Genomic DNA, 27,661 nt, shown 5'->3' with positions numbered 1-27,661 from the left:
ACTTCTATCACAACTCCAATCAAAGATCAATTTTATGACTGATCGATCTACTGAATTAACCCAAGGAAAAACAAACTCAAATCTTCACAGAAAACCCCGTAAATAAAAGGCAGCATCTCCATTTGTAAACTCAAAATAAATAGAATTTCAAAGATGAGGGACCCCTTTCAGTCAGTATTCTTCAAATGCAAAGAAAAAAGAGCTCTTATTAATTTCAGATGTTGCACATGAATAGGCTGCAGACCCAGGGCACTCCAAAAGGGAAACTGGTTACTGAGAGACCCCTGGGCACCTGCAGCCGCCCCGATGGTGGGTTTCTCATCCAATCACTCAGCCATGCCTGGTTCTGCCCAGTGTCCTTGGGTTCTTACAGGCAATCACTTTATACAGAACAAATGAGCTCAGAAGGAAGGAAGATACTCACGGGGGGCCCCTTCAGCCATCTCGATGGCTGTGATGCCACAGGACCAGAGGTCACTCTGCAAAAACAAAAGAGAATGTTCCAGATGCCTAGTTGTATTTCTGGACAGTCATACAAATGGAATAAAAGCATCCTTCAGGTAAAAAACAAAAACAAAAACAAAACAAATCTTGCTAGGACATTATTATCTCTCCAGCCCTAGGGATTAGATCGCTTTTATTTACTTAAGCATGATATTATTCTGATAATGGTGAAAAGTGTTTCAATTTTTATGTATGTATTAAGGAGTAGAAAAATGAGTCTGTAATACATATTTAAATAATTCAAATTAAAAGAAAATCTTGGTGTAGCAATGATTTAAATTAATTCTCACTAATGGATATTGACAACAAATACTGAAATACACCAGGAACAGTTAAACTATGAACTCAATTTTAACACTACTAACAGGTACAACAATCACTAAAGCAGAAGTTTTGTTTTTATTGACAAATAAAACAGTAGTACAGTCAAGCTGAATCAGATAATGAAATATGAGTTTTATGCCTGGATAAAAAGGTGCACTATGGTTTCAAGTCCCTAGAGGTCACTCTATAATCACTTCAATTTATTTGTTTAAGAGAAGTTACAGTTTACACAAAAATGCCCGGCAAGGGGGTGGGTGTTCTTACTCTGTAGTCGTAAGTGGCGTCTGGGTTCTCATCACAGGCGATGACCTCTGGAGCCATCCAGTAGGGTGTGCCTATGAACGTATTTCTCCGTCCAACCGTCCTGTCCAGCTGAGCGCTTACACCAAAATCAACTACGGAACAAAAAGCAAGAAGAAGTGAAGCGCAATGAACAAAGAAGAAGAAAGTCTATGAGGAACCGCCACAGGCAGCTTGGTTCTGTCAGCTGCAAGCCATTCTGGGAGGCAGCACTGGGAAGGACTGCACCCTTCCCCCTCCACTCTCAGAACAGAAATGTTAAAACTGCATTGCAAGAGCCTGGGTCAGTCCAGAAGAGCCAGGAGGCCAGCCTGGCCTGCTGAGGGATGGGCAGAGGGATTACTGCAGGGCTGGGCGGCTAACACACAGCACTGTACTAAATAAAGAGACTCACAAATGCAGAGTGGGCAGTGAGACCATTCAGTAGATGAAGAGACTTAGAGGAACCCACTGTACAACTGAGGATGTGAGGTCAGTCCATAGAGCGTACATGAAGATGGATCAGACTTCACAGTTGTTCCCTGACATTACGTGTTCTGGCACTTGCAGCCACACACACACACACACACACACACACACACACACACACACACGTGTAGACAGACAGACAGACAGACAGACAGACAGACAGACACACACACACACACACGTACGTGTAGACAGACAGACAGACAGACAGACACACATGGCCTCAGGATGTGAGTTGCCCTTTCAGAGTGACTTCTACTTTCCATGAATTGAATGATGATGTTGGCTAGAAGAAAGCCATGGATGGAGGGAGGCAGGGTCAGCAGAAAGCACACACTGGGTGTACGAACATCAGCACATGCCACCATCATCACAGCCCACAAGCCACATGAGCCCAGCAGAAGGGCACGAAGCTCACACTAATGGTCTACAAAACACTAGACAATAGGCAGGGGTCACACACTCCACTTCTGTGTCCAGAACAAGTTCAGGAAACAGTTGGCTTCCTTGTTGATTGTTCCTCAACACACAGAGGACAAATCCAGGACCAAAAGCCTGATTGAGCTTTCCAGCACCTCGGCCAGGAAAGACTGAGGGTATAATTCTCGTGGCATGAGGTCAGGGCATGGAAACACCAGAGCAAGGACAACATGAGTGTCCCAGCTTAGCCCCAAGAGACTTTCCACATGGGCAGAGCACTGCAGATAACCAGGCAGCAGAGGCACTGCAGAAGGGTGCAGTGAGTTGGGCATTAAGGAGCAGCCTTCTATGGCTCAGACTTTTGGAAGAAAAGAAGAGCAGCAGACTGCTGGGTGTCCGAAGGGAAAACAACATGACCCTTTAACAGAAAAAGTTAATGCTGGTTGTATTTAAAATGTAAGAGCATAAAAATAAAATGGGGTCAAGTTCAGGTGTAGCTCAGGGAGACAGAGAACATGTCTGAGTCATTAGAAAGCTGGCAATGCCGCCCATGAGGCACCCGCTGAATACCCACACCAACACTGAAGACAATGTCCAGGCACCACATGAAAATACACCAGGGACCAAAGCAATCCCGGCTGCTGTGCTCCCAGAATATTCTAGTAAAGGGGACTATTTTCTTCTATTTGAAAAGTGCCATATGATATCAATAGAATTATAATTTTTATAATTATCAACAGCACTATAGGAGGAAAGCACAGGTCCAAGGCAGATCAGAAGGCCAGAGAGACCCCTAAAGATAGGAAAAACTGTACCAGTGACAATGAGGACATCGATTCCCAATTGAGAACAGGATATGCAAAGGTCCTGGGGCAAGGTCCGAGAAGTAATGAAAAACAACGTTGTGCCAGCAGTGAGTGCACATGAAAGCAGCTCTGCTAACTTTTTATGACTTTATTCTTTATTCTATTACTAAAAATAACCATATAATTTCCATATTGTAACATGGGGCATAGGGTAGAAGTGAAGAGCTGAGATGATGGGGCAGGAAAGTAGTAGCGGTCAGACCCCACACTTCTTATAAGGCAAGGCAGGAAGTCTGAACCTTCTTGAAATAGAACAGTAAGTCACTGAGGGTGCCTGTCTCTTTCTGTGTACTTGTCTCTGTGTCTGTGTGCCTGTCTCTCTATCTTTCTATCTGTCTCTCTGTGTACCCATCTCTCTGCACCCCCCTACACACTCCTCCCTATCTCTCTTGTTCTCCCCTCTCTCACTCATCCCCCTTCTAACGTCATACCCCAGGCTGGCTTCAAACTCACAATGTTTTTCCTTCATCCTTCCATCCTGTACTGCACTATGCCAGGCACCACTGTGCTTACATAACGAAGTCTGACTTTTAACTTAGTGTAGGGCAGAAAAGGCACCTCAGTCATGAGTTCCTGAGTTTGGGCCTCATCAACCACACCCCACCCTCCCACCCCAAGTTCAAACAAAAACTTTTCAAACTCTGTTTGGCTGCTATATCTAGGCAGAGTAGACTACCGAAGCATGAAGCGGAGGCTGGGGCTGGCTAAACAGTAAGCCAGTCCTCTCATCCTTCAGGGGAGAAGAAACAGCAAAGTTACCAAAGGGGCACAGCAAGCCACCCGCTGGCACCAGGACGGTGCATCAGGCACACACCGGCCGGCCACCTACCAAGTTTCACCTCAGCATTCTCGGTCAGCAGCACATTTTGGCCCTTGATATCTCGGTGAATAACGTGGTGAATATGGAGATGTGCCAATCCCTGAAAAGAAAAGCAGATTTGAGTCTCAGTTCTCTGTCCCTGTAAATAGACAGCCAGGAGCACCCTTTTATAATAAGGTGCACACGTGGGCCAAGTTTTTGTAAATCCGCATTTAGAACATAAAATTTACCCTTGGCACATTCCCAGAAGACACCGCCAGCCTTGCCACACATACAGAGAGCAGTGAGCTGGACTTTCTTTCCCTCTGGGATGATCACAACCACTTTAAGCTGTGCCTATGACACAGCTTTAGATTGCCATCTGAGGTTTTTCTGCTATAATTTGTGCTATTTGTGTTCAGGACGGCTCCTTTCCCACACCAAAAGTCTATCTTACAGTGGGTGACTGAATTTATTTGAGCTAGACTCGTCCCAGGGGAACAGCAAAGAATTAGAGGGGGCCTTAAAATCCAGCTCTTAAAATGCAGGCTTGTCTTCCCACTACAGAGGAACAAACTGTCACGTGCTGATATATCTCACTCCTGTTCAAGTGTAAAATAATTCTGTCACCAGAACAGCCTCATGTAGGAATAAAGTCTTTCTTCCCTAGGCAAACAAGCACTCTTGGCACACACACTTTGGAAGCCCTGTATCCAGAATGAGTCCAGTCGCATCTCTCAGGAAGGAGGTTGTAGGAAAACACACGCATCCACCTGTGATGTAAACGCAGCGAGGCAGCAGCCACACAACTCATTCACGAGACGCTGCACTCCACAGCGCGGCTTCTTAAGACATAGCAAGCCATTGATTCTGAAGTGCCTCCCTCGGCACTGAAAGAAAGGGTGGGTTACTTGTCAGGGGTTTGATTTTCCTATTAAAAATAAATAAGGGCTGGGGGCTGCAGTGGTGGAGGCAGCTAGAGTCTTTACCGTGTAGCCCAGCCCAGCTTTAAACTTGAAAGCCTCCTGTCTCGGGTGCCAGAGCTCCGGGCGCACAGGCCCATGTTCTCAGGCCCAACATCTACGATTAACGGCAACAGCCCTAGATCACTTTTTCTTCCAGCACAGTGGGTTCTAAATTCACTTACGAATCTGCCAGTGAAACAGAAGTTAGGTTATGTGGTACCTATCTATTCTTCATCATGGGTGCCGAGCCCATGCACATGGCGCACCGTGGTGCTCAGACTAGGAAGCGCCTCTCCTCGGCATGCGTAGCATCAAACGCTGAAAGAGCCAACTGCAGCCGCTTGGTCTTACAGAATCTCTACTTCTACCTCTTCAGTTCACTTCTGTCTTCTAACTCGCATGAACTTCCTCTTTACCCTCTGGCATCTTCCAACAACACAAGCAGCCCTGTCTTCTCAGACAGTTTTGGCTTAAATACAATCTGCACCTTCCAGCAGTAAGTGTGTGAAGTCCTCCCCATTTCTCAGTCCATATTCTGTAAGGACTGCTGCTTCTACTCAGGGAACAGTTCATAACACAGCTACCTTGAAGACCAGGCAAGAGAGCAAAAACAAATACATTTCCCTTATGTGCAGCAAGTTCTTTGGGACCCAACCCTGAACTAAGGCCATGATTACCCCTCCTGGGTACAGACCCGCGTCCACGCCAACTCAGGAAACAGCCTGTGCTAAATCAACTGGAAACAGTTGTCTTCTACGCTTAGCTTCCTTGACTACACGTGACAAAGAGCTGTCAAACTCTGCTCAACCCCGGTGATGTGAAGTCCCACGTTCTCATCTTCAGTACGAAACAGTGCTTTCTATCACAAGGAGAAAACTGGCTTAGCACGTGTTTGAGGAAATAGGCAAGACGGCCAGAACGGCTCTGCCAGTGAGTCCTGTGCCCCTCACTGTTCAGCAGGCTAGCCCAAAACTTGAGGCAGTGGTAGGCTGTATACTCAGGACCCTTGCCTGGAGGGAGGAGAGGGAACTTTTCCATATGGAAACCAGGCACCTCCAGCAATGTCTGAGGACTCACTGGGCTCACTTGTTTTCTCTATCACACCAACTCCTAAAACAAACACCAGCACATAACTGGGTGTTTCTTGGTTTTGGACTAAAACTCTATCATAGAAAGTTGTTACTGTAGACAGCTCATGGGTTGAGAAGGTTCTTATTAAAGATGCTCACTAAGGAGGAAGCAATCTGTAGCATTTCAAAGAGTGCCATGTGCCACCACGCTGACTAGAGCTACGAGCAACTTAGACTTCTCGCCAATGTTCCTGAAGTCAAGGGTGACATTACACTGACAGGTAACCTGCTCTCCCCCGGGTTAGAAACAGGCAATCATCTTTGATATCTGAGATACATCCTATGTCTAGAAAATGATGCTAAAAACACGGATTTCTTGTATCTACCTAGAGTGGTGCTCTATCCTTGAAATTTTGCAGCACACAAGAAGCCAAAGCAGATGCCCACAAATCTAAAGCTACTGCCTACAAAAAGGTGTGTGTACTTTTGAACAGAGAACAGCTATCAGCCAAGCTCCTCACACCCATGCCTAGCCAGCTCTAGGATGCAGCCTGTCCTTGCTGCTGAACCCGGCCTGAGGGTTCATTACTGAGCCCTAGGACAGCAGCCTCTCCCTTTTAGGCTCAACTCTCCTGAGAGCCATAAAAGGCAGGCACCTGATACTCAGTGAGGACAAGTGTAAGGCATTATGGATTCTCCTAACATCACACTCCCACCTTTCTTGAAAGCTCCAGAAAATATATAAGCAGAGAGACATTGAAACATTTCTCTGGGAATTCTACTCGACAGTTTTTAAACTTGCAGCCTTCCATGAATCTTAAGTATAAAAAGTAAATCTAGTTACACTTAAAAAAAAAAGACTAACTTGTTACTAGACTTTGATTAGTAGGCAAATAAATAAACTTTCAGTTTGAGTCCAGAGTCTTTATTTCTAACCCATGGAAGGACAAGTCACCCGGCAATCAGTTTAAGTATGCAGCTTAGGGAAAAGGGACAGAACAGCTGTGGCAGTGGGAGAAAGAAGTCCCTTAGCAACTCACACACAACTCCCAAATATGAGGCTCTGAAAAACCTCCTGTGCTGTCAAAGAATGCATTCAGTGGCTAAAACTCGGTAGTTTAGAAACTTGCTCTGAGCTCATTAGCCAGCTTTGCAATCGGCTGGGGGGTGGGGGGGAGACCCACTAAGCACTTAGGACTCTACTTCATAAATATTCTAAGAGATTCTAACAGCTAAAGCCAAAGCCACGGAAGGTCTGGAAACCAGCACTCAGCACTGTGAGCATTGCTGTGCTGCCTCTGCAGAGCTAGCCCAGACACAGCCAGCTGTGTAGGCTCATTCCTCACAGGAGGCACTGCTGGGCACCATAGAACAATCACAGACTCGGAGAGCCTCAGCTACCCTGTGGGACTGGAGCCTGGCTACAGGGGCATCCCAACCTCCTCCACATGAAGCATGACATGAGCATGCTCAAGTTCCTCATGCTGTAGCACAGGAGCCACACAGCCCTCCCTCAGGTCACTCACATTCATACATCTAGGACAGGATGGCTGCTATAACGCACACCTTATGAAGCAACCACAAGGGGGAGGCTGTACTCTATATACAGAGTTTGTTTCAAATAGTTTCTAAACCACACAGGCCAACCTCTTGGGTCTTCGGGGTTGAACGTATGTAGAGTAAACAATGTATAGAGAATGCTTGGCTACCAAAAGAGACAATTATCTCTATATATAGAGAGAAAGGAATGCAATGACAAGCGGAGGAGTCCGTTCCACATGGAAGCGTAAGATCAGAGCACAGCACAGGTTGCTCCTGCTTTCCTTACCCTGAGGATTTCCCTGGAGATGTAAGCAATCCAGTCTTCTTTGAGAGTGTTCCCTTTGGTGTTCTTCACAAGGTCTGTGATGGACCCAGCCCCACAAAACTCCATAACAAGCTACAAGGCAGACAAGACATGTTGTAACAGCCATATCCCAGGCCTGAGCACATATCCAAGCGAGGTCACACAATCCTGTTACCTTACAAGCCACCTGGGCACATGCAAGGTCACATCGGAAGCATCCAAGTAACAACAGTTTGCTTTATAAAAGTATATTCCCTGCCGTCCCGTTCTGTGGCCCATGCCTGGGTGCTAACTCTGAGGTGTATCTTCCCTCCCTCTAAGGGAAATCACTTTGGTGGTCATCACTACCAGATTATTAGAGATCTGTATTCCAGAAGTTCTTCCTGAAGATGTGTTGTTCTTATATACTATTATCTTGAAATGACTTCAGAATATTTCCTATTAGCCGAGTCTAAATCAAAAGGGAAGTGGTTCTTTTAAACCACAACATCGTTTTGAAGGTGTGTATCTGTTTAAATATGATAACTACACTTGTAGACTTCTTAGAAAATGAACTGAACTGTTCCAAAACTTCAATCATGACAGGAATTAAGCAATAAAAATAGGAATAATTGTCTCATTTCTACCTTTGCAGTCCCTGTGTCTCCCTCCTCCCTTCCTCCTCTTTTTCTTTTCCTCTCTCTAGCTTGTGTGTCTGTGTGTTTTGTCTCGGCAGAGGGCTGATGAGGCTGTGTGAGGAGCCAGCTCCTGGCAGCCCTGACTCCCATCTGAGGGGCTCTGCCATGGAAGCCACAGTAAACCCCCTCTCAGTTGTTTCTGTCAGTGTTTTAACACAGTACGAGGAGCTAAACTACTATAGTCTTTGTGTGCTAAGACTGAAACCAAGGACACTTTCATCTGTATTTTTATTTATTTGACAGTGCACATGTATACACATACATGCATGTGGAGAAAAAAGCATGGCCTCGGGTATCATTCTTCAGGAACTTTCCTCCTTCCTTCCTTCCTTCCTTCCTTCCTTTCCTTTTCTTTCTTTTCTTTTCTTTTCTTTCTTTCTTTTTTTGGACAGTCTCTGTGTGTAATTTTATATATCATTAAGGAATTCTAGGACCCAAAAATGTAAAACGAAACAAGAAACAAAACAAACCCTAACGATATTTGTCTTCCTGCATCTGCCTCACCTCACTGAATAGGATGATCTCAGTCACATCTCTTTCCCAGCAAATGCAGAGTTTTATACTTCTTTGCGGCTGAACAGCGTTCCAGCGTGTATATATAAATACTGCATTTTCTATTTATCTGCCCACAGGTATGCAGTCTGGCCACATAATGTGGTCATGTGTGTACAGGTATCTCCTCGGATATATCACAATGGAGTCCTTCTGGTACTTAACGTGGCATAGCTAGATCTTATGGTATTTCTACTCTTAGGTTTGTTTTTTTTAAGGAACTTCCATGGTGACTGCAGTTTACATTTTACAGGTAGTGTGTGTGAGCTCTGTCCTCACAGGCATCTGTGGCTGCTTCTCCTCCAGAGCTAAGGACGCTGCACATGTTCCCAGTCATTTGTGGGTGATGTGTACTTCATCTGAGAACTGCCTGTTCAGTGCTGCATCTTTGATTGGGCTGTCTGATATTTTACTTTTTTTTTTTTTTTTTTTTTTTTTTTTTTATTTTTTATTTATTACATGTAAGCACACTGTAGCTGTTTCAGACACACCAGAAGAGGGCGTCAGACTTTGTTACAGATGGTTGTGAGCCACCATGTGGTTGCTGGGATTTGAACTCTGGACCTTCGGAAGAACAGTCGGGTGCTCTTATCCACTGAGCCATCTCACCAGCCCCCGATATTTTACTTTTTAAAACTATACTGTAGATATTAATCCTGTCAGATGTATAGACAGAAAAAGTTTCCCCCGTTCTATACACGATCTTCTTCATGTTTTCTCTGTTGTGCAGAACTTTTTAATCTTATCCAATCCCATCTTCCAACTGTTGATATTGCTGCCTTTCCAGAAAATCCTATGACTGTAGCGAGGTGACTGCCCTATGTTGTCCTCTAACAGATCAGATCTTACATTAAGACCTCTGATCTATTTTCAATTATCTTTGTACATTACGAAAAATGGCAACCTAGCTCCATCCCTGAGCCTCCAGAGAGTCCTCTGGCATAGATGCTGTTCTCTCCTGTAAGTTTCCTGGCAGACATCTTTGTCACTGATCAGTAGCTGTGACTGGGTAGCAGGTCTGTTTCTGGGTGAATCTATCGCAGGCCTTCTGTACCTCTTTCATGTCAGTCCCAAGCTGCTAGTGCTTCCTATATTAACCTTTTTTAAGTCAATAAAAAAAGTTATCTTGCCTTATAAATTTTAATACCTTCAGCTTAACTCACACACCTCACACAGATGACAGGCTCTCAGTCACCATTTTCTGTAGTTTTTGATTTGTTTTTAAAGGCTGGATGTGTCAGTTCAAGAAATTTCCATGGAATTTACCATTCATAATAAACTATTATTGTTAATATTATCTATGAGTGACTGACACTACCTTAATGTGAAACAAAACGAGCTTCCTGTAAGCTGGCAGCCTATTCCTGATCTCTTTGCTACAGTGCAGACAGGGTAGGGAAGCTGCTGTCCCTTTGTCTTTGTTTCTTCCTTCCTCCCTCTCCTTGTGAAGTACTCAATTCCGTTACTGTGACAACCACAGACAGGATGCACAGCAAAGGCTTGCACATATCTACCTACCCAGAGTTGGTCATCATGTCCTGGAGGGCTCTTCTTAATGAAAGCACCATAGTACGTGGCAATATTTCGATGATGAGAATACTTCTTCAGCATATTTATCTCCAGTTTGATTTCTTCCTCTTCATCCTTAGGAAAAAAATAACAAAACATGTGGCTCTTGACCAACTAGGTTTCCTCCCATACACACCAGTGAAAGCAACAGAGTGTGCACTCTCTTCATCCACAGCTCAGCCTTCTGAATATGACCACGGGAGAAGGGACGTAACAAGTCTGACCATCAGCGGCACTGATAGGCAGAGTCCCAGCTGCCCCTCACTACCTAAGACCTCAGGCCGGCTACTTACCTCTCTGAGTAGCAATTTGCTTACCTCAAACACCACCATACATAAAAAGGTAATTTGACAGATACTATTTCAATTAATCATTTTCTAAAAGCCATTTCTTTCTTAGGGAACATTTATAAATATATTTAAGACAAGAAGAGTTTTGCAAGGTAATGGACAGATGACAACACATGATTTTAGAGACAGTGTGCAAGGTTCCACTCGGGTGGGGCCAGCAGGTGAGGGGGTGGGGGAGGGGAGAGCCCTTGTGATAAGATGGGAAGAGGAAGAGGAAGGAAAGAGGGACATACAAGCATGAAACTTCATCTTGTACATGACAAAGGATGAGAAGGTGCAGTCTCTGTCTCCTATACACATGGGGAAGAAACTGCACCCATCACCATAGGGAATTTATTCTGTTGCCTGCTGCACACACTGACAAACTTCCTGTAAGAGGGCAGATTAAGGAAGATCTCCAAGTACCATCTGAATGAAGGAAAATCAGAATTAAAGTGAGGGGGGAAAATGTGTGTGTGTGTATGTGAGAGAGAGAGAGAGAACGCATGTGCAAGTGGGCACGTGTGTACACACACACACACACACACATACACACACACACACAAGAAATCAATCAGCCTTGGGGTAGGAAAACTGAGCAAATCTCGAGAATCCCTCCCTCCCTTCACTCCTGCAAGGCCTTGGACGTCTGCGTGAACACACTCACTCTATATTGACATTTCTCCCTCTCCTGAGAGATCTGGGGTTTCTCAGTAATACACAGGTATGTGCACACGCTTGCACAAAACCAGCATTGAACTTCGCCAATAGAAAAAACTGCCCCGATTTGAAATCTTTTCTCCAAAGGCACTTTATACTAGACAGAAAAGAGTAGTGATTAACAGAAGCAGAAAGAAGCATGTTCGTAACCAAACTAAGAATATTCAACTTATAGAAAGGCTTTAATTGTGTCCTTCATCTGTACACGCACTCTCATTTGTACAGGATAATGGCGATTAATACAGGTGAGACAAGAGAAGGTGGTGAGTTTGTTAGCAAGGAACAAAGAGGCCTGCTTACAAAGCCATCTAAAGCTGCTCCTGGAACAGGGCCCACAGCTAAACACACGCTCCAAAGAGCCAAACGTCCCCTTGCCTTACACTCACAGTAGCCAGACATGCAGATTGGAGTATTGGGAAGAAAGAGTACACAGCCCGGTGCGGCAGTGCCTGACTTTAACCCAAGCACTAAGGAAGCAGAGGCAAGGGGGGCTCTGAGTTTGGGGCCAGCTTGGTCTACCAGCTATCCAGGCTGGCCAGGGATATGCAGTAAGATTATCTTTAAAAAGAATACATGGGGCTGGACAGATGGCTCAGAGGTTAAGAGTACTGGCTACTGTCCTAGAAGTCCCGAGTTCAAGTCCCAGCAACCATATGGTAGTTCACAACTATCTATATATAATAGGGTCTGATGCCCTCTTCTGATGTCTGAAGAGAGCGACAGTGTACTCACACATATAAAATAAAAGTAATTCTTGAAAAAAAAGAATGCATGAATAAAACAAAAAGAATAATTTTAACAAGGTAGGAAAAGGGTCAAATATTAACTCTTGTCTTAAAGTTCAATCAGCCAAATCCTTGAGTTCAGTGCTGTGTGAGCTGCCCAGACTTGGAGTCATTTTTACCCTCATGTCCCTCACTCCTCACTTTCCCCCACTCTCCATCGTGTTCCATTAACCCAAGACCACTGTTCCACCCCCTAGACAGAGGTTCTACTTCTTAGCAGACAGTAAAGGCCATGAGAGCCTCCGGTGAGCTGCTCCCTGGGCACTGCAGAGTTCTCTCTCTTCCTCTAGGGACGAAGACATTCTTCTAAGATCCAGCTGTTCATCACTTTAAGAAGCTCAGAACTCTGAGCTAGGCGTGGTGGCGCACGCCTTTAATCCCAGCACTTGGGAGGAAGAGGCAGGAGGATTTCTGAGTTCGAGGCCAGCCTGGTCTACAAAGTGAGTTCCAGGACAGCCAAGGTACACAGAGAAACCCTGTCTCAAAACAAAACAAAACAAAACAAAACAAAACAAAACGTCAGAGCTCCCAAAGGTTCCATAACCCACTGGCTAAAAACCAAGAGTGTATTCTCAAATTGTTGAACGCTTAAAATCAGTGCTGTCTGCTAGTCTGAAAACCCTGAGTATGTATACTGAGAATTATGATTGGCAGATTTTCATGGCACTGTTTCTGGTGATGCGACACATCTCTATTTATGTTCTGTCACCACTCTGCACCATCACAAGACACAACATAACACCTTTGAAACTGGACTACAAAGTAGATGTGGAGGAGGCCTGTACTGGCAGGATCGACAGGCTGAGGCAGGAAGCCTGTGCACGTTTGTGCACTATATAATGGGGACACATCTGGGTTACATCTCAGAGTGCATGAAATACAAGACTTTAAGTACAATCAAATTCAACAGTAGCCTTCCCACATGATGAAACACCATTGAGATACAGTGATTGCATGCACTTATTTCCCAAAATATGCCCTAGGTCTTCAGCAGTCAAATCCTAAGGCAGGAGAAACTGAGCTGCAAAAAGTACTTAGAGGAAATCACAGTCTCTGTTCCAAGTACTGCTGTAGGATGATGTAATGTAGTAGATACTCTGAACATTACTTCTGATGCTTTTATAATTCTAAAACAGAGGACCACTACACATAAAATAAAATAAAAAGACACTGAGCACCACTTACTGTCATTTACTGTCTAATTATGCAGGCCTAGCCTAGGAGAAAAAGCATCAGAAGTACAGAATTTGCCAAAGACCTTTGAGCCAATTACAACTAGGATATCATGACTAAGATTCAGTATACAGTATTTTACAGTCTTTAGGATATAGTTATAACGATTTCCAAATTCCCTTTAATAATTAGTTTAAAGTTTGGGGTTTGGAGACATGGCTCAGCAGTTAAAAGATCGGGCCAGAGAACCCTACTTCTATACCAGCACCTGCAGGGAGGATCACAACCATTTGGAACTCCAGTCCAGAGGATCCAATGCCCTCTTCTGGCTTCTGAGGACCAAGTATGCATGCAGTGCACACATCATGCAGGCAAAATACCCATCCCATCCATGCACATAAAAATAAATACACAAATCTTTTACTAAAAAATAACTTTGGTAGTCTCATTTCAACATTTAGTAGATACACACATACAGCTACCAAAGTAAACACCTCATTTAAGGCAAAGATACAGCAGTACGCAGACTTAAGGCTGACATTTCAACCAACAATTGAACTGACAAAGTAACACAGAGGAAGCTGATGTACCATCCCATGTGTCTTCCTGCAAGTCCAAACCACTGTGTCCTTCACACTCCTCTTGAGGGGAGCCAGGGTGATCACAAATAGGGGAATCTGAGGGATGGGGCAGGAGCTCTTGGAGCAAAAGGGCTGTCTTCTGGTTTCCTCCACAGTGAGGCACTGCTGACCCCAACTCTATGAGTTAATGCAGCTGGTGCCAATTAGCAGGCTGGCCTCTGACCAACAGGAGCAACTCTCATAGACAAGTTCTTCATCTGGGGCTGGGTTCTGACAGTGGACAAGCTTTCAGTTGGCTCCCTGGCTATCAGAGAACTGATGATAGTACTGTCTGTGAGACAGACAGACCTCAGAGGTAATAACTAGGACCCAAGAAAACTGTGAAATGTTCTGAGTCTACCATCTTTCCACCAGGCTTCTTTACAAAATTAATTATCAGGCAGTGACAGCTGAACAAATGGGGGGAGGGGCGCAACTGATGGTCTTTGTGAAGCTGGAGAAAGGAGCTGATGATGTGAGCCAATGTCTCTGGCAGGTTTGTGTCCTGAGATATACAACTGAGCATGTTCCTGAAAGACAATACCTGCTTCTTCACAACAGTTTAAATCAACTGCTACTGAGCTCTGCCCTAACGGCTGCAAACTGAAAGAAAACAAAAGATTTCACCTTGCAGAGTCCGGGCAGATCCAAGAGTGTCTTACTCAGCATAAGCCATGGTAAATGTAGCACAGAATCAATTAAATTGAATCTGGTTTTGGTTCAAACATAAAAAGTTACACAACTTCAGTTCACCATACAACAAAATGTAAATGAAGATAATTTTACAGATTCTAGAAGAGGATACATTTCAGAATAAATGGAATTTATTATGGGACTGGGCCATAAGAAATGGCAGCCTTCAAAGTACCATCCTCACCCAAATCACTCAGTGCTTTAGGAAAAACTGCAACCTTGATCAAAACTAACAACATCCAAGTGATGGAGACAGAAAAACGCTCTCTCAAACACTCCAATGTTAATATTAAACTCATGCTCTTTCTTAATGTAACTGAATCCATGCCTTTCTTCTGGGAATGGCCACAGTCTCAGAGCTCTTCTCTGCCTAATGGCAGGTCTAGTCAGAGCAGTCCTCAGAGGGCCTTCTTCCTCCTTCTCTAACCAAGTTGGTTCCTTGCTGAGTCATTCAGTCAGACCTTAGTGCTCATCTGGAAGCGTGGGACAGACGTGAGACGGCACGTCTCTACAGGAAAAGCAGAACGGGCAGAGCCTCGTCCCCTCCTACATACCACTCACTCAGGGGTGACTCTGGAGGACTATGCTCCCATGAAGGAGACCATGGCCGTCACAGAAGTCAGAGCACAACTCTGGGATAAATAAAGCCCTCCAAGAAGCACAATACAAAAAAACAAACAAAAAACAAAACAAACAAACAAGCAAGCAGCAAATGCTGATCTTCCTGAACCCCAGGAAGACACTTTTTTCTAGGTCCCCAAATTACTAGGTTGTTCCAAAGTTTCATGTCAACACCTAGAAATCCTGATAGGTTCCAATTTTTAAGGCAAAATATAATATGTGTGTTTTCACCCTCAAATACTCCGTATTAATTTCCAAAAATCAAGTTCTCTACAAAAAGTGATTCCACCTGAATGTTTTCTAAAGCACAAGAACCTAGACTCTAAAATCCACAAGTTAGCAAAGCAGGATGACCTTGGCAACAGAATGTGGGTCACACATGTCTAAGTGTGTGCGTGTTAGGAACCTATCAAAATGTGGCCGTGTGTGTGAGTGTGCACGTGTTAGCTATCTGTCAGAATATGGCCATACACATTTTAAGTGTGCACATGTTATATATGTATCTACCATAACATAGCCATTCATGTGTAAGTGTGCACATATCAGGTATCTACCATGAGGGGTTAAATGCACAGAAGATAGGAAACAAGGAAGAGGAGGGTATTCTGGCAGAGACTACCTCTAGGTTAATATCTTCTTTTCTCTTCTAATTTTCCACATGGTCATACATAAGAATTAAACAGAGATTTCTGTCCGATCCTATGGTCTGCCTCCCTGTGTGTGGACATCCTGTCTCCCATCCCTGATGCTATAGGGTCACTGTCAAACCTGAAGAACCAACCACACAGCCTTGCTAGGCTAGGCCAGAAACACTACAGAAACCTCAGACCTGTTCCTTCTTGTCTGCAGTGAGTACCAATGTAGGACCATGAGCTAAGATCGGCAAGTTCCACAGGTAAGTCACTCCCGAGAGGAAGGAAGGAAGGGAGAGGCTGGCAGCTGCCCTCACTTCTCTTTCCTTGATGCCCTGAGGCTCCTTTCAGGAAGGAGCAGGCTGAGGTAAACTCCATAAGCTCCCACACTGCGCAGTACAGGAGAGAAGAACACTCTCCACTCAACAGCGTTAGCTACTCAAACAGACCAAGTGAGGACCGGCAATGAATGGGCAGCGAGCGCTGAGACAAGAGCTCCGGGGTACTGGTTAGTTCATAATGTTGTTGCACCTACAGGGTTGCAGATCTCTTTAGCTCCTTGGTTACTTTCTCTAGCTCCTCCATTGGGAGCCCTGTGATCCATCCAATAGCTGACTGTGAGCATCCACTTATGTGTTTGCTAGGCCCCCGCCTAGTCTCACAAGAGACAGCTATATCAGGGTCCTTTTAGCAAACGTTTGCTAGTGTATGCAATGGTGTCATCGTTTGGAGGCTGATTATGGGATGGATCTCTGGATATTGGCAGTCTCTAGATGGTCCATCCTTTTATCGCAGCTCCAAACTTTGTCTCTGTAACTCCTTCCATGGGTGTTTTGTTCCCAATTCTAAGAAGGGGCACAGTTTCCACACTTTGGTCTTCATTCTTCTAGAGTTTCATGCATTTGGCAAATTGTATCTTATATCTTGTGTATCCTAAGTTTTGGGCTAATATCCACTTATCAGTGAGTACATATCATGTGAGTTCTTTTGTGATTGGGTTACCTCGCTCAGGATGATGCCCTCCAGGTCCATCCATTTGCCTAGGAATTTCATAAATTCATTCTTTTTAATAGCTGAGTAGTACTCCATTGTGTAAATGTACTACATTTTCTGTATCCATTCCTCTGTTGAGGGGCATCTGGGTTCTTTCCAGCTTCTGGCTATTATAAATAAGGCTGCTATGAACATAGTGGAACATGTGTCCTTCATACCAGTTGGGACATCTTCTGGATATATGCCCAGGAGAGGTATTGCTGGATCCTCTGGTAGTACTATGTCCAATTTTCTAAGGAACCGCCAGACTGATTTCCAGAGTGGTTGTACAAGCTTGCAATCCCACCAACAATGGAGGAGTATTCCTCTTTCTCCACATCCTCGCCAGCATCTGCTGTCACCTAGATTTTTGATCTTAGCCATTCTGACTGGTGTGAGGTGGAATCTCAGGGTTATTTTGATTTGCATTTCCCTGATAATTAAGGATGTTGAACATTTTTTCAGGTGCTTCTCTGCCATTCGGTATTCCTCAGGTGAGAATTCTTTGTTCAATTCTGAGCCTCATTTTTTAATGGGGTTATTTGATTTTCTGGAGTCCACCCTCTTCAGTTCTTTATATATATTGGATATTAGTCCCCTATCTGATTTAGAATAGGTAAGGATCTTTTCCCAATCTGTTGGTGGTCTTTTTGTCTTATTGACAGTATCTTTTGCCTTGCAGAAGCTTTGCAGTTTCATGAGGTCCCATTTGTCGATTCTCGATCTTACAGCATAAGCCATTGCTGTTCTATTCAGGTATTTTTCCCCTATGCCCATATCTTCGAGGCTTTTCCCCACTTTCTCCTCTATAAGTTTCAGTGTCTCTGGTTTTATGTGAAGATCCTTGATTCACTTAGATTTGACCTTGCTGCTAGTCCTTCTGCCATGCCCTGAATGCATGTAGGGCATCTCTGAACACACTGCACATCCCTATGATACTGAGCACTGTGTATAGCTATCAAAACAGTTGTTCTTTCAAATGTGATTTTTAAAGCTATGTAAGAGAGCTGAAGATGTGAGATTTTGCTCAATAGAAAAATAAACTTTTAAACCGGGCAATGGTGGCACATGCCTTTAATCCCAGCATTCAGGAAGCAGAGGCAGGCGGATTTCTGAGTTCGAAGCCAGTCTGGTCTACAGAGTGAGTTCCAGGACAGCCAGAGCTATACAGAGAAACCATGTCTCAAAAAAACCGGAAGGAAGGAAGGAAGGAAGGGAGGGAGGGAGGGAGGGAGGGAGGGAGGGAGGGAGGGAGGGAAGAAGGAAGGAAGGAAGGAAGGAAGGAAGGAAGGAAGGAAGGAAGGAAGGAAGGAAGGAAAATATACTTTTACAGGATTAGCATGATCCAATTTAAAAAGGCAAACAAAATAAAAGTTCTGACGTTTTCACAATTGAGGTTTTGCTACTTTAAGCCTACTGCTTTAGCCACTCATGACCCTATTTGGCACTCAAAAAGAGTTCTGCTTTAGATAATTAGAAACTAAGTAACAAAAACCCTGCTCACTATGAGTTATACCAGGGCAGCCCACCACATGCTCATTTCACTTCAGTCTAGCCATGGCTCACTAACTTGACACTGGGTTCTCAAGTCTTCTCTCCTTCTCCCTCTCCCTCCCTCGTCCCCCTCCTATAGTCATGGGTGCACTGACAGTAAGCAGACAGATAACAGGGAGGCAGAGGAACTTCCTGGGAGCGAGGTCTGGGAGGAGGCCCTCAGAACACTGCAGCTGCTCTCATCTGCCAGCAGACAAGCAATGCCACTCCCGCTTAACAACAGTCATCCCTCTCCAGAGAGCCTCATCTCTTGGCACTCTGCAAAACATATGGTAAGAGTTTGTCTGAAGCCTCCTGAGGGTAGCCAAGTCAGAACAATTGTTTTAAAAGTGGAACTCTCCCAGGAGACAAGACACAGAACACATTTGTCAGAAAAAGGACCACCTACCATCCCATGCCTACACTCACATTCTAAGTAGTGGGAGAGCAGAGCTGGGGTTCTGCATAAAGGAAAATTAAGTCCACCACCATTATGCACTTGAGATTCGCTCTTCTGGCCTTTGGGGCACTTGTACACTTTTCTCTCTCTCTCTCTCTCTCTCATACACACACACACACAGAGGTGAGGAGACATGGACAGACAGACAGACACTCTCAAATGACATGTCCTCCTCAATAGTATATATTAGTTTATAGAGACAAACTTTTAATGAATATCCCCTGACGACTTTAAAAGATTACCTACTTAAATTCCTAAGCAGAAAGGGCATGATCACACTGAAGTCTGCCTGGCTCATCCTCCTCCAACCAGGCTGGGAAGAATGATCAGCTTATGCCACTTCCCCTCTCCTGCCCAGTGACAGCATTGTCAATGTCCATGTTCACACTGCATCCAGAATGAAGAAGGGAAAAAACAAACAACCCACACAAAGCGTCAGGCAGCACCGTCACAGCCACATCCAAGCCTGCACTAAGTAATCTACCGACAAGACAAAGCAAACCTGTAAGGAGCTGAGGCTGCCTCCGTGCACACGGAACAGCTGATCTTCCTACAGAGAAAGTGCTACACCTTGGACGAAAATACATCACAACTGCTGGTCTAGCTAATTCTCCTTTAAACTAACAGAAGAAGCTTGTAGAGCAACAGCTGAGAGCAAATAGATAACTCACATCTACACACCCTTATGTAAATACAAATGGATCTCTCTCATCTACACACCCTTGTGTAAATACAAATGGATCTCTCACATTTATACAGCCCTTCCATAAACACACATGGAAATCTCATATCTATACAGCCCTTATGTAAATACAAATGGATAACTCACATCTATACAGCTCTTATACACACAAATGAATACCTCACATATATACCCTTGCCTGAATACAAATGGGTAACTCGCATCTATATAGCTCTTACATAAATACAAATGGGTACCTCATGTCTATAAGCCCTTGCATATATACAAACGAAACTTAAGAACTTACATTACAAGGCAGGGGATAACAGCCCAATGGCAACAAGCCCTGATTAAATAGCAATACTCTTCTCAACACTACAAGCTCCCAGACAGGATCGTGTACACATCTATGAAGAGATGCCTCCCTCGAACACCCCTTAGTCCCTCCCATAGCGTCATGTCCAGGTTCTTCAAATAACCAAGCTCACTAGTGATGTAGGCCCACATCCTCACTCACTGCAGCTAGTGATGGAGCTAGATTCACTCAGGCTTCCAACAAGATCACCATACCATGGCCTTCCCACCCACACTGTTCCTGCCCGCTGAGCCTGCTAACCAACACCCAGTCCTTGCTAATAAGGCACACGCCTGTCTGTGACTTTCCCAGGAATTAGCTCCTGCACCTGTGTCCCTGAGACGAAAGGGAAAGCAGATAATCTGACTCTCATCAAGACAGCCCTCTCCTTGAGCCCTCCCCTCCCAGAGCTGACATCTGCAGCTCAGCTGCAGACCTCTCCTATCTGCCACCCAGGCCCCAGCATCATAAGCCCAGAAGCCTTGATGTTGGGGCAGGCTGAAGCAGTCCAAGGTCTTTTATTCACAATCAACACTTCCTCTGGATCCTCTCCGAGCCCCAGGCCACAGCAGAGGTCATTCTGAGAGAAGAAAATGTGAGAAACATCACTGAGGAGCTAACAGACTCGATGGTTGATTGTCCGTTGGTCTTTAAGCATCACTTTTGACTTTACTGGAATAAACGAGCTCCCATTAATTGCTTTTAAAGGAGCTCTACAAATAGTCAATCACCTGTCCAATGCTGCCTTCTTTTTCAAGCAAGAAACTATGGTTTGTAGCACAGTAGTACAGCACTACTCTAGCTTGGGTACACAAGGGCCTCATTAATCCCCAGCACAGAGAACAGCAAGAATAACACAGAGCACGTAGCACATGTCCACGTGAGCATGTACTTTATACATGTCTCATAGAGACAGGACTGAAGAGAAATACACTGAAGGGCTCCTGTCAGAAAAGGGAAGGACTTGATTTTTCATTGCACTCTCCTGTATGCTTCACTTTCTGCATATTACACATTTATAACCAGGCTCCGCCTTAGAGAAGGAGGGTCAGACTTGAAATCCATCTGTGGCGTGAAGTAAGGCACCAGGAGGCTACAGCGGCTACTCAGGGAACACAGCCCAGGCTGAAAGCACGAAGCCCAGAAAGGAACTAAACTCTGGATTCATAAATAGCCAAGCTTAAGGCTAACTTACTTTTTAGACACGGTCTTTATATAGCCCTCACTTTCCTCAGTAATCCCTGGGTTTAGGGAAATGATGGTGTGACGTAAAGACCCTGCAAGCTCCTCAGGCTGCTGCTGAGCTCTTTCTACAACTTGGGGCTGGATCTGATTCAACACTGAGTCAAAGGCAGCAAGTGCAAGAGAGGAAACATTAAAATAGCTTAAAATGAGGCAGCTCTAGCTCCTCATACCCGATGAAGGATGCACTCACAGAGGCACGTCCCGAGTGCGCAGTGTGCGTGTGTTCAGGTGTGTGTGTGTGGGTGTGCATGTGTGCATGTGTGTGAGTGTGTGGGTGTGCATGTGTGGGCTCACTTTTTGTTTGACTCGGTTCTCGGTTCCCATCTGAAGCTGCACAGTAAATCCTCATTGACTATTGAAAGAACTATCTTTTGTCATTAAATTATGGCAACAATCTACTCGACATTCTAACAGATGTTGCTGTCTTCCAGCCTCTGGGAACTTGGCTCCATGTTTTCTTTTCTCAATATAAAAAATAAAAGAAATGGCACAGATGTGGTCTAATACCCCAAGGGAGCTTTCCCTTTAATCACTGCGCATGTGACCTCCATGATCCCTCCCCCAACATTTTCCTTTCTATTAGTGAAGATGTTTCCAATTACAGCCCATTTTGTGGCCAAAGATGACATCACTCCGATGGAGGAGGGTTGCTGCGGGTTGGTGGTTTAAATCAAAAATGCATTAAGCAAATGAGATTCTTAGTTACTTAGGACTATCTCAACAACTCAAGTCGCCTGGCCTGCTGCTGGACCTTGAGCCAACACCAGAGCAAAGCCATGTGCTTAGGTGATCACTATCTCTAAATGTGCCAAGGAGGGCAGAAGTACCAGGGCCGGAAGAACTTGAAAGTCACGATGTCTTCATCAACAAGTGTGGTCCAACCTTACCTCGGTGACGTCCATAACCTTGATGGCGGCCAGCTGACCCGTTTTAACATGTCGACCCTGGAGACACAGAAAACAAAGACTGGTCAGTACCGACACTCACGACGGTTCCTCAGAGGAAGTGGCTAAAGTCTCTAACCCAGCCTCCCCCGCGCCTTTTCTGTTACTAATAAAAGGTAACATGCTTTTAAGTGCATGCTCATAATAGAACAACGGAGCTGATAAAAACAAAGACAGAAGATCGAATGAATTCGGATAAAATATCAATTCTTTTTCTGATACGTTTGATGTACTATCAAACTATCTCCAAGTTTCTCAAAAGACTTTTGTTAAACTTATGTGTCCATGTGTGTACGTGTGAGCTTATTTACACTACATGTGTTCAGGAGCCCATGAAAGCCAGGTGAGGACCTCAGATCCCCTTGGATATATGGAGGGGCTGGCAATCAAGCCAGGAAGCCATCTTCCCTGACACCAATCAACTTAAGTAATCTGTTTTTCTATATATCAGCCTCAACCTTTTCTTCAATGGCCAAAAACAAAACAAAACTAGAAAGCCCTCTAGATATTTCCTTTATGCCATAAATGGTAACTGAATCTTCCTAGTGGACCCCAATAGTTACTACTTGATTTCACAAATTATATTGAATGTCCCCAAAAGTCAATGTATGGTGTATGGAGACTGTTATCCTGAGAAGAGGAAGTATTCAAGGTTCAGGGACAAGCAAAATGACATCATAACTGTAATCTTTGATCTAGGACCTAAACTGTGTAGCTTATTCATACCACTCTGTATGTAAAACAAAAACAAAAAACAAAAAAAAAAAATAAAACCCCTGTGTTATCATTCTCCTTTCTCACCGATGCGGAGGGTGCGTGTGGTTAACCCCTACTCTCTGAAGCAACTAGGAACCACCCTGCTATCGTAAACGTAACTACTTTTAAGGACTCCACTTTAAGAGTGGCCCTTCTGCAACAATGCAGAACAGAAAGAACATCTTCACATATTCCAAAGCCAGTCTCTTGTCTTGTGACAGGAAGAGTACATTTATAACATCAAACCCAAGAACAACTCGGCATTTACTCACAGAAATTGTTCAGGGACTCAGATTATAACAAGGACAAAGCAGTCCTGGAAAATGGCATTATGTGACAACTAGTACACTCTAAATAACAACACTGGGACAAGCTTTATACTGCTGTGCCCATGTCAAAGAGGGCACAGTCTATACACTTCAGTCTATACACACACAGTCTATACACTGGTATATACACTTCAAGGCATCAAGGAGTACAGCAGGCAAGATGCATCAATGTGGATCACTTAAGCAAACATAAGCCCAGGATATGAAAGTCTATCCCCCTGTCAGTAATAACATGTAGCTCCCATGACTAGGTCCAACACGATCACATGACTCTGACAGCAGTCACATGACTCTGGCAGCTCAATCACAAAGTAAAATTGTGCTTTTCTTGAACCCAAGAAGGGAGAGTGCATTTAAGACACAGTGTAGTGAGTGCACTCTCTGACCTGGCCATGTGTCAGACAGGTCCAATAGTTCCCACACAGCCCCTCAGCCCTCCAGCTTTTCTACAGTGTCTACTTCCAAATCAAGGCAGCAACCTTGACATGGCTAGAAGTCGGGTGGTGGGGGGAGGGGAACAGCACGGGAGTTTTTTCTTTTTGAGGACACAGCTATGTGCTGCTGGGTAGGGACTCTTTAGGAGCCTGATACAGTACCACTTTAGATTACAGATCTACAAAACCCACGAGTCGATCAAGACGCTCTGCAAAGACTTATATTGTGGCATCTTTCTTTATTGCAAATAGTTAATTCGGCTAACGCATCCTCTGTCTGTCATTTCAGACAGTGTGCCTGCCCCACAGGAACCAGAGTTTCCCTCAGAGGAGAAACCTCGCGGCTTTCGATTCATTTCTGCCTTTTTCTTTTCTTTTTTTAATTTTAGGAAAATTAATGTTTCCTTTTTAAGAAAAACAAAACCAGTCCTAGGCTTGACGGTGATAGAAGCTAAGGAGAACGGCCTGTTTTCCAGCTCTCCTTCAGTGTTTCTAACCAAGTCAAAATTGCCACCTTGCCCTTGCAAATATGCAATACGTAACACACGTTCCAAGGAAAATCGCACTATAGAGTGTTAGAAGTCGGAACACCATGATAGCCTGTCTCCACCTTTGAGGAAGCCTGGCCTGGCCCACAGAAGGGCAGAGCAGGTGATGTAAGTAAGGGCAGCCTCTCCTAGCATCAAGGCCTAATTAAGGGATGCATGTTGCATCATCTCTACCTAGACCTCACCTAGCCCTCCTTAAAATATCTAACACTTCTCTATGTCCACTGACAGGGAAGGTCTGATGGCCTCTTTTACGGCAGTGGGAATTTGGACGATACATTAACACATCCAAGAAGGAAGAGCGTGAGCCTCTGTCGGTCTCTTAGCCCACAGAGACGGTCCCAACACTGCCTTATGCCATGTCCTCCACAACAGGTTTCTTTGGCTAATTGGTTTTGGGTTTTTTGAGACAAGACCTCTTGAGACCCAGGCTAGCCTCAAAGTCCTGGCCCTTCTGCCTCAGCCTCTCAAATTCTAGGCTTACACATGCCCAGCTCCATCACAGTGTTAGACTCATCTCAATTCACCCTCACAATCCTTGCTGCTACTGCACACCTGGTAGGGGGTCACCATAATGTCGCCCTGTTTCTGCTCATGGTGCATGTGCGCTCGCTCTCGCTCCCCCCACCCCGCCTTAAAGTCTGTGTTGTTCGGCACCATCCAACTTCAAGGTAGATGCAAGAGTACACAAGGTTTTCATTTACTTTATGAAACTAAGCAGCTGCTTAACTTGGGAAAAATACATGTTTTCTACCCGACAGTACAGACAAGTGCCAGGTCATGGAACCTTAGCTCCACAATGGTGACCTTAAGGCCGGTACATCCTTGTAGTCTGGAAGAGCAGAGTAGACAGCAGCCCAGGCTGGCTCTGGGGGGCACTTGGTGGACAGGTGTGTCTTGGGCAAATGCCTGTGCTCCTCACAGTACATAACCCAAGTACCACTTCCCTCATCTTATAAACCAGAGAAAGTAAGCCTTAGAGAGAGGACCCACTCCCTTACAGGTGTGCATGCTAAACAGATGCATCCTATCTAACCAAATAAAACAGAACCTCAAGCATATTATTCTACACATATTGGTAGCGATTTCTAATACACAATAGCCAACAACAAACAAGTTGCTAATCCCTGGCCTGGGCCTCTTAGAACAAAGAAAGGAGTATGAGGACAGACTCAGAACCCATGAGCTGGGTCTCTGAACCTTGTATTGGCTTTTGTCTGCTGCCATAGTTACCTCACTGGCCCTTTAAAAAAAAATATTGGAAATCAAGATGCTTCAAATGTCTACAAAATTTAGTCTATAAATGCTTAACAACATGGTAACTACTCAAGAAGATAGTAGTCTGGAAATGTTTGCTTGTGTTCACCTGTGCGTGCGTGCACACAGAGTATGAAGAAATACAACATGTATCTCATGAGAGAAGCAGAATTTGTACTCCATAGTCGAATCACATGACATTAAGAAACTAACAGCTCTTCTTTGCCGGGAAGGGCAGAAGGGTAATTTCTAGGAAGCAGTAATCACCTGAAGAGAATCAATCAAAGGGGAGAACGTGGATTCCCTCAGAACTGGAGCAGCACACAATCTTCTCCACTTCCCACAACAGGCACGCAGGTGGTAGCGAGCCACAAATAAAAGAACACAGTGTTTACAAAGGATGACAAGCCCTGTCACAAAACCATGCAACCTCTCGGCAGACAAGCAGGCAGGAATGGCTTGTCATCACTGCACCCAACCAAGAGAGATTCCCACAAGGTTAGAAAGATTTCATCATGGCCTGGCTGCTTCTCATTTGCACTCAATGATAAACTTTGTTTCAGAAACCTGTTCCGAGACATCTGAGTGGCGGTTGGTGGGGTTCAGCTCATGAATCAACTTGTATAACAAGCAAGAAACACTTAGCTTGAATGCCCAGTGCTCACATAAAGCTGGATGGAGCGTGTCTGCAAGTCTAGTGTTCCTACGGCAAGAGGAAGGCAGTGACAGAAGCCAAGTTCACGGGCCAGTTAGCCTGTGTCTGACTATCTGCAGTCAACAGAGATCCTGTACCTCAAGGTAAAAGGCGCTTGCACCCAGCAACACCAAGGTTATCTATCAGTCTCTGACCTCCACACAAATGCACCGCCATTCACACACAAGGGTGGTGAACACTCAACACAAAGAGACAATTTTATTTAAAATAAAGTTTATGGAGGGGTTTAAAGAGACAGCTCAGTGGTCATGAGTATACACTGCTCTTCCAGAGAACCTGAGTTTGACTGCTAGCCCAGGTAGCTCACAACCACCTGTAGTTCCAGCTCCAGGGGATCTAACACACTCTTCTGGCCACTGCAGGCACCTGCATGCAGGTGGTATGCATACATACATACATATGTGCGTGTGTGCGTGCGCGCGCGCACACACACACACACACACACACACGCACACGCACACGCACACGCACTTTTTTTAAAAAGAAAAAACAATCCCTACGGTAGAGATGTTAGGCTTTTCTAGTAAAGAAGCCAAGCTCCCGACCAAACATAAAAAGACCGCTCCTGTTCCCACAGAACAACCTGAGGACGGGAGAGAACAAAATGAGCCCCACGGCTTCCTAAACCAGTGTCCGCTGGCTTCTCGTGCACCCTAGGGTTTCAGGACCACTCCTTCTGAGGACTGCTGAGCGTGGGAGGAAGAGTCTTCTCCGGGGAGAGCTCACCAACTGGCTATCCACTACCGAATGGTCAGCCTTGAAAATGTGTCATGTGTTCAGTGACAGACTGAGCAGAATATATATAGAAATATGTATGTCTACACACATACATCTAGGGATGTAACCACAATTAATGAGAACGGGGGCCATGAACTTAAAAGAGGGAAGGGGGGATAACAGGAGAGCTTGGGAGGAAGAAGGGCAGGGAGAAATACTGAATTTTAATATAAACTCAAAAATATTTTTTAATGTTTAAAAAAATGACTTAGAAGACCAGACCGAGATTCACCTCTCTCTTACGCACAGTTCATATGTGGAAGGAAAGCCATGGAGTCACACCATCCAGACCAACACACCCCAGTGGTGTTCCATCTAGACCATGAGAGGTCAGCTCCAAACTTCCAAAGCCCTCCTTGCTCTCAGTTATTTCCAAATCACACATGGAGCCTCCACAGCCCTGCGGTAAACAGCGTGAGTTCAGCGCTAGGCCTTCTTGATGACCGCCACCCATCCATCCAATCCAAAGGCAGAGACCAGTTTAACTGGTTCTGCACTGTGAACCTCAAAACCACAATCTTCACTATGATTACACTTTTCCAGGAAAGGTCTCTTAAAAAAATTAGCAGGACAGAAAGGAGACAGAGCAGCCATACAGCGCTCCATGAACCATCTAAGCCAAGGAAGAATGTCACTGAGAAAACAGCTGGGTGTTCTAAAC

General features: G+C 44.7%; 1 protein-coding gene across 25 annotated transcripts in view; it reads right to left on the bottom strand.

Moving 5' to 3' along the window:
- Map4k4 (mitogen-activated protein kinase kinase kinase kinase 4) overlaps positions 1 to 27,661 on the bottom strand; it is a 125,409-nt gene that overhangs the window by 41,949 nt on the left and 55,799 nt on the right. For all 25 annotated transcript variants that reach the window (XR_001784729.2, XR_003955681.1, XM_006496041.2 and 22 more), the window contains exons 3-8: positions 22,128 to 22,184; positions 10,310 to 10,435; positions 7,545 to 7,655; positions 3,712 to 3,802; positions 1,093 to 1,223; positions 425 to 479 (exon numbers count right to left, since the gene is read on the bottom strand). Coding sequence is in view for 23 of the 25 variants with exons in the window: in XM_006496041.2 (XP_006496104.1) it covers positions 425 to 479; positions 1,093 to 1,223; positions 3,712 to 3,802; positions 7,545 to 7,655; positions 10,310 to 10,435; positions 22,128 to 22,184 (571 nt within the window). In the remaining 2 variants the exon portion in view is untranslated. The remainder of the gene's footprint in view (positions 1 to 424; positions 480 to 1,092; positions 1,224 to 3,711; positions 3,803 to 7,544; positions 7,656 to 10,309; positions 10,436 to 22,127; positions 22,185 to 27,661) is intronic.

Source organism: Mus musculus, chromosome 1 (assembly GCF_000001635.26).
Source record: "Mus musculus strain C57BL/6J chromosome 1, GRCm38.p6 C57BL/6J".
Classification (NCBI taxonomy): Eukaryota; Metazoa; Chordata; class Mammalia; order Rodentia; family Muridae; genus Mus; species Mus musculus.
This window is presented reverse-complemented; position numbering and strand designations above follow the sequence as displayed.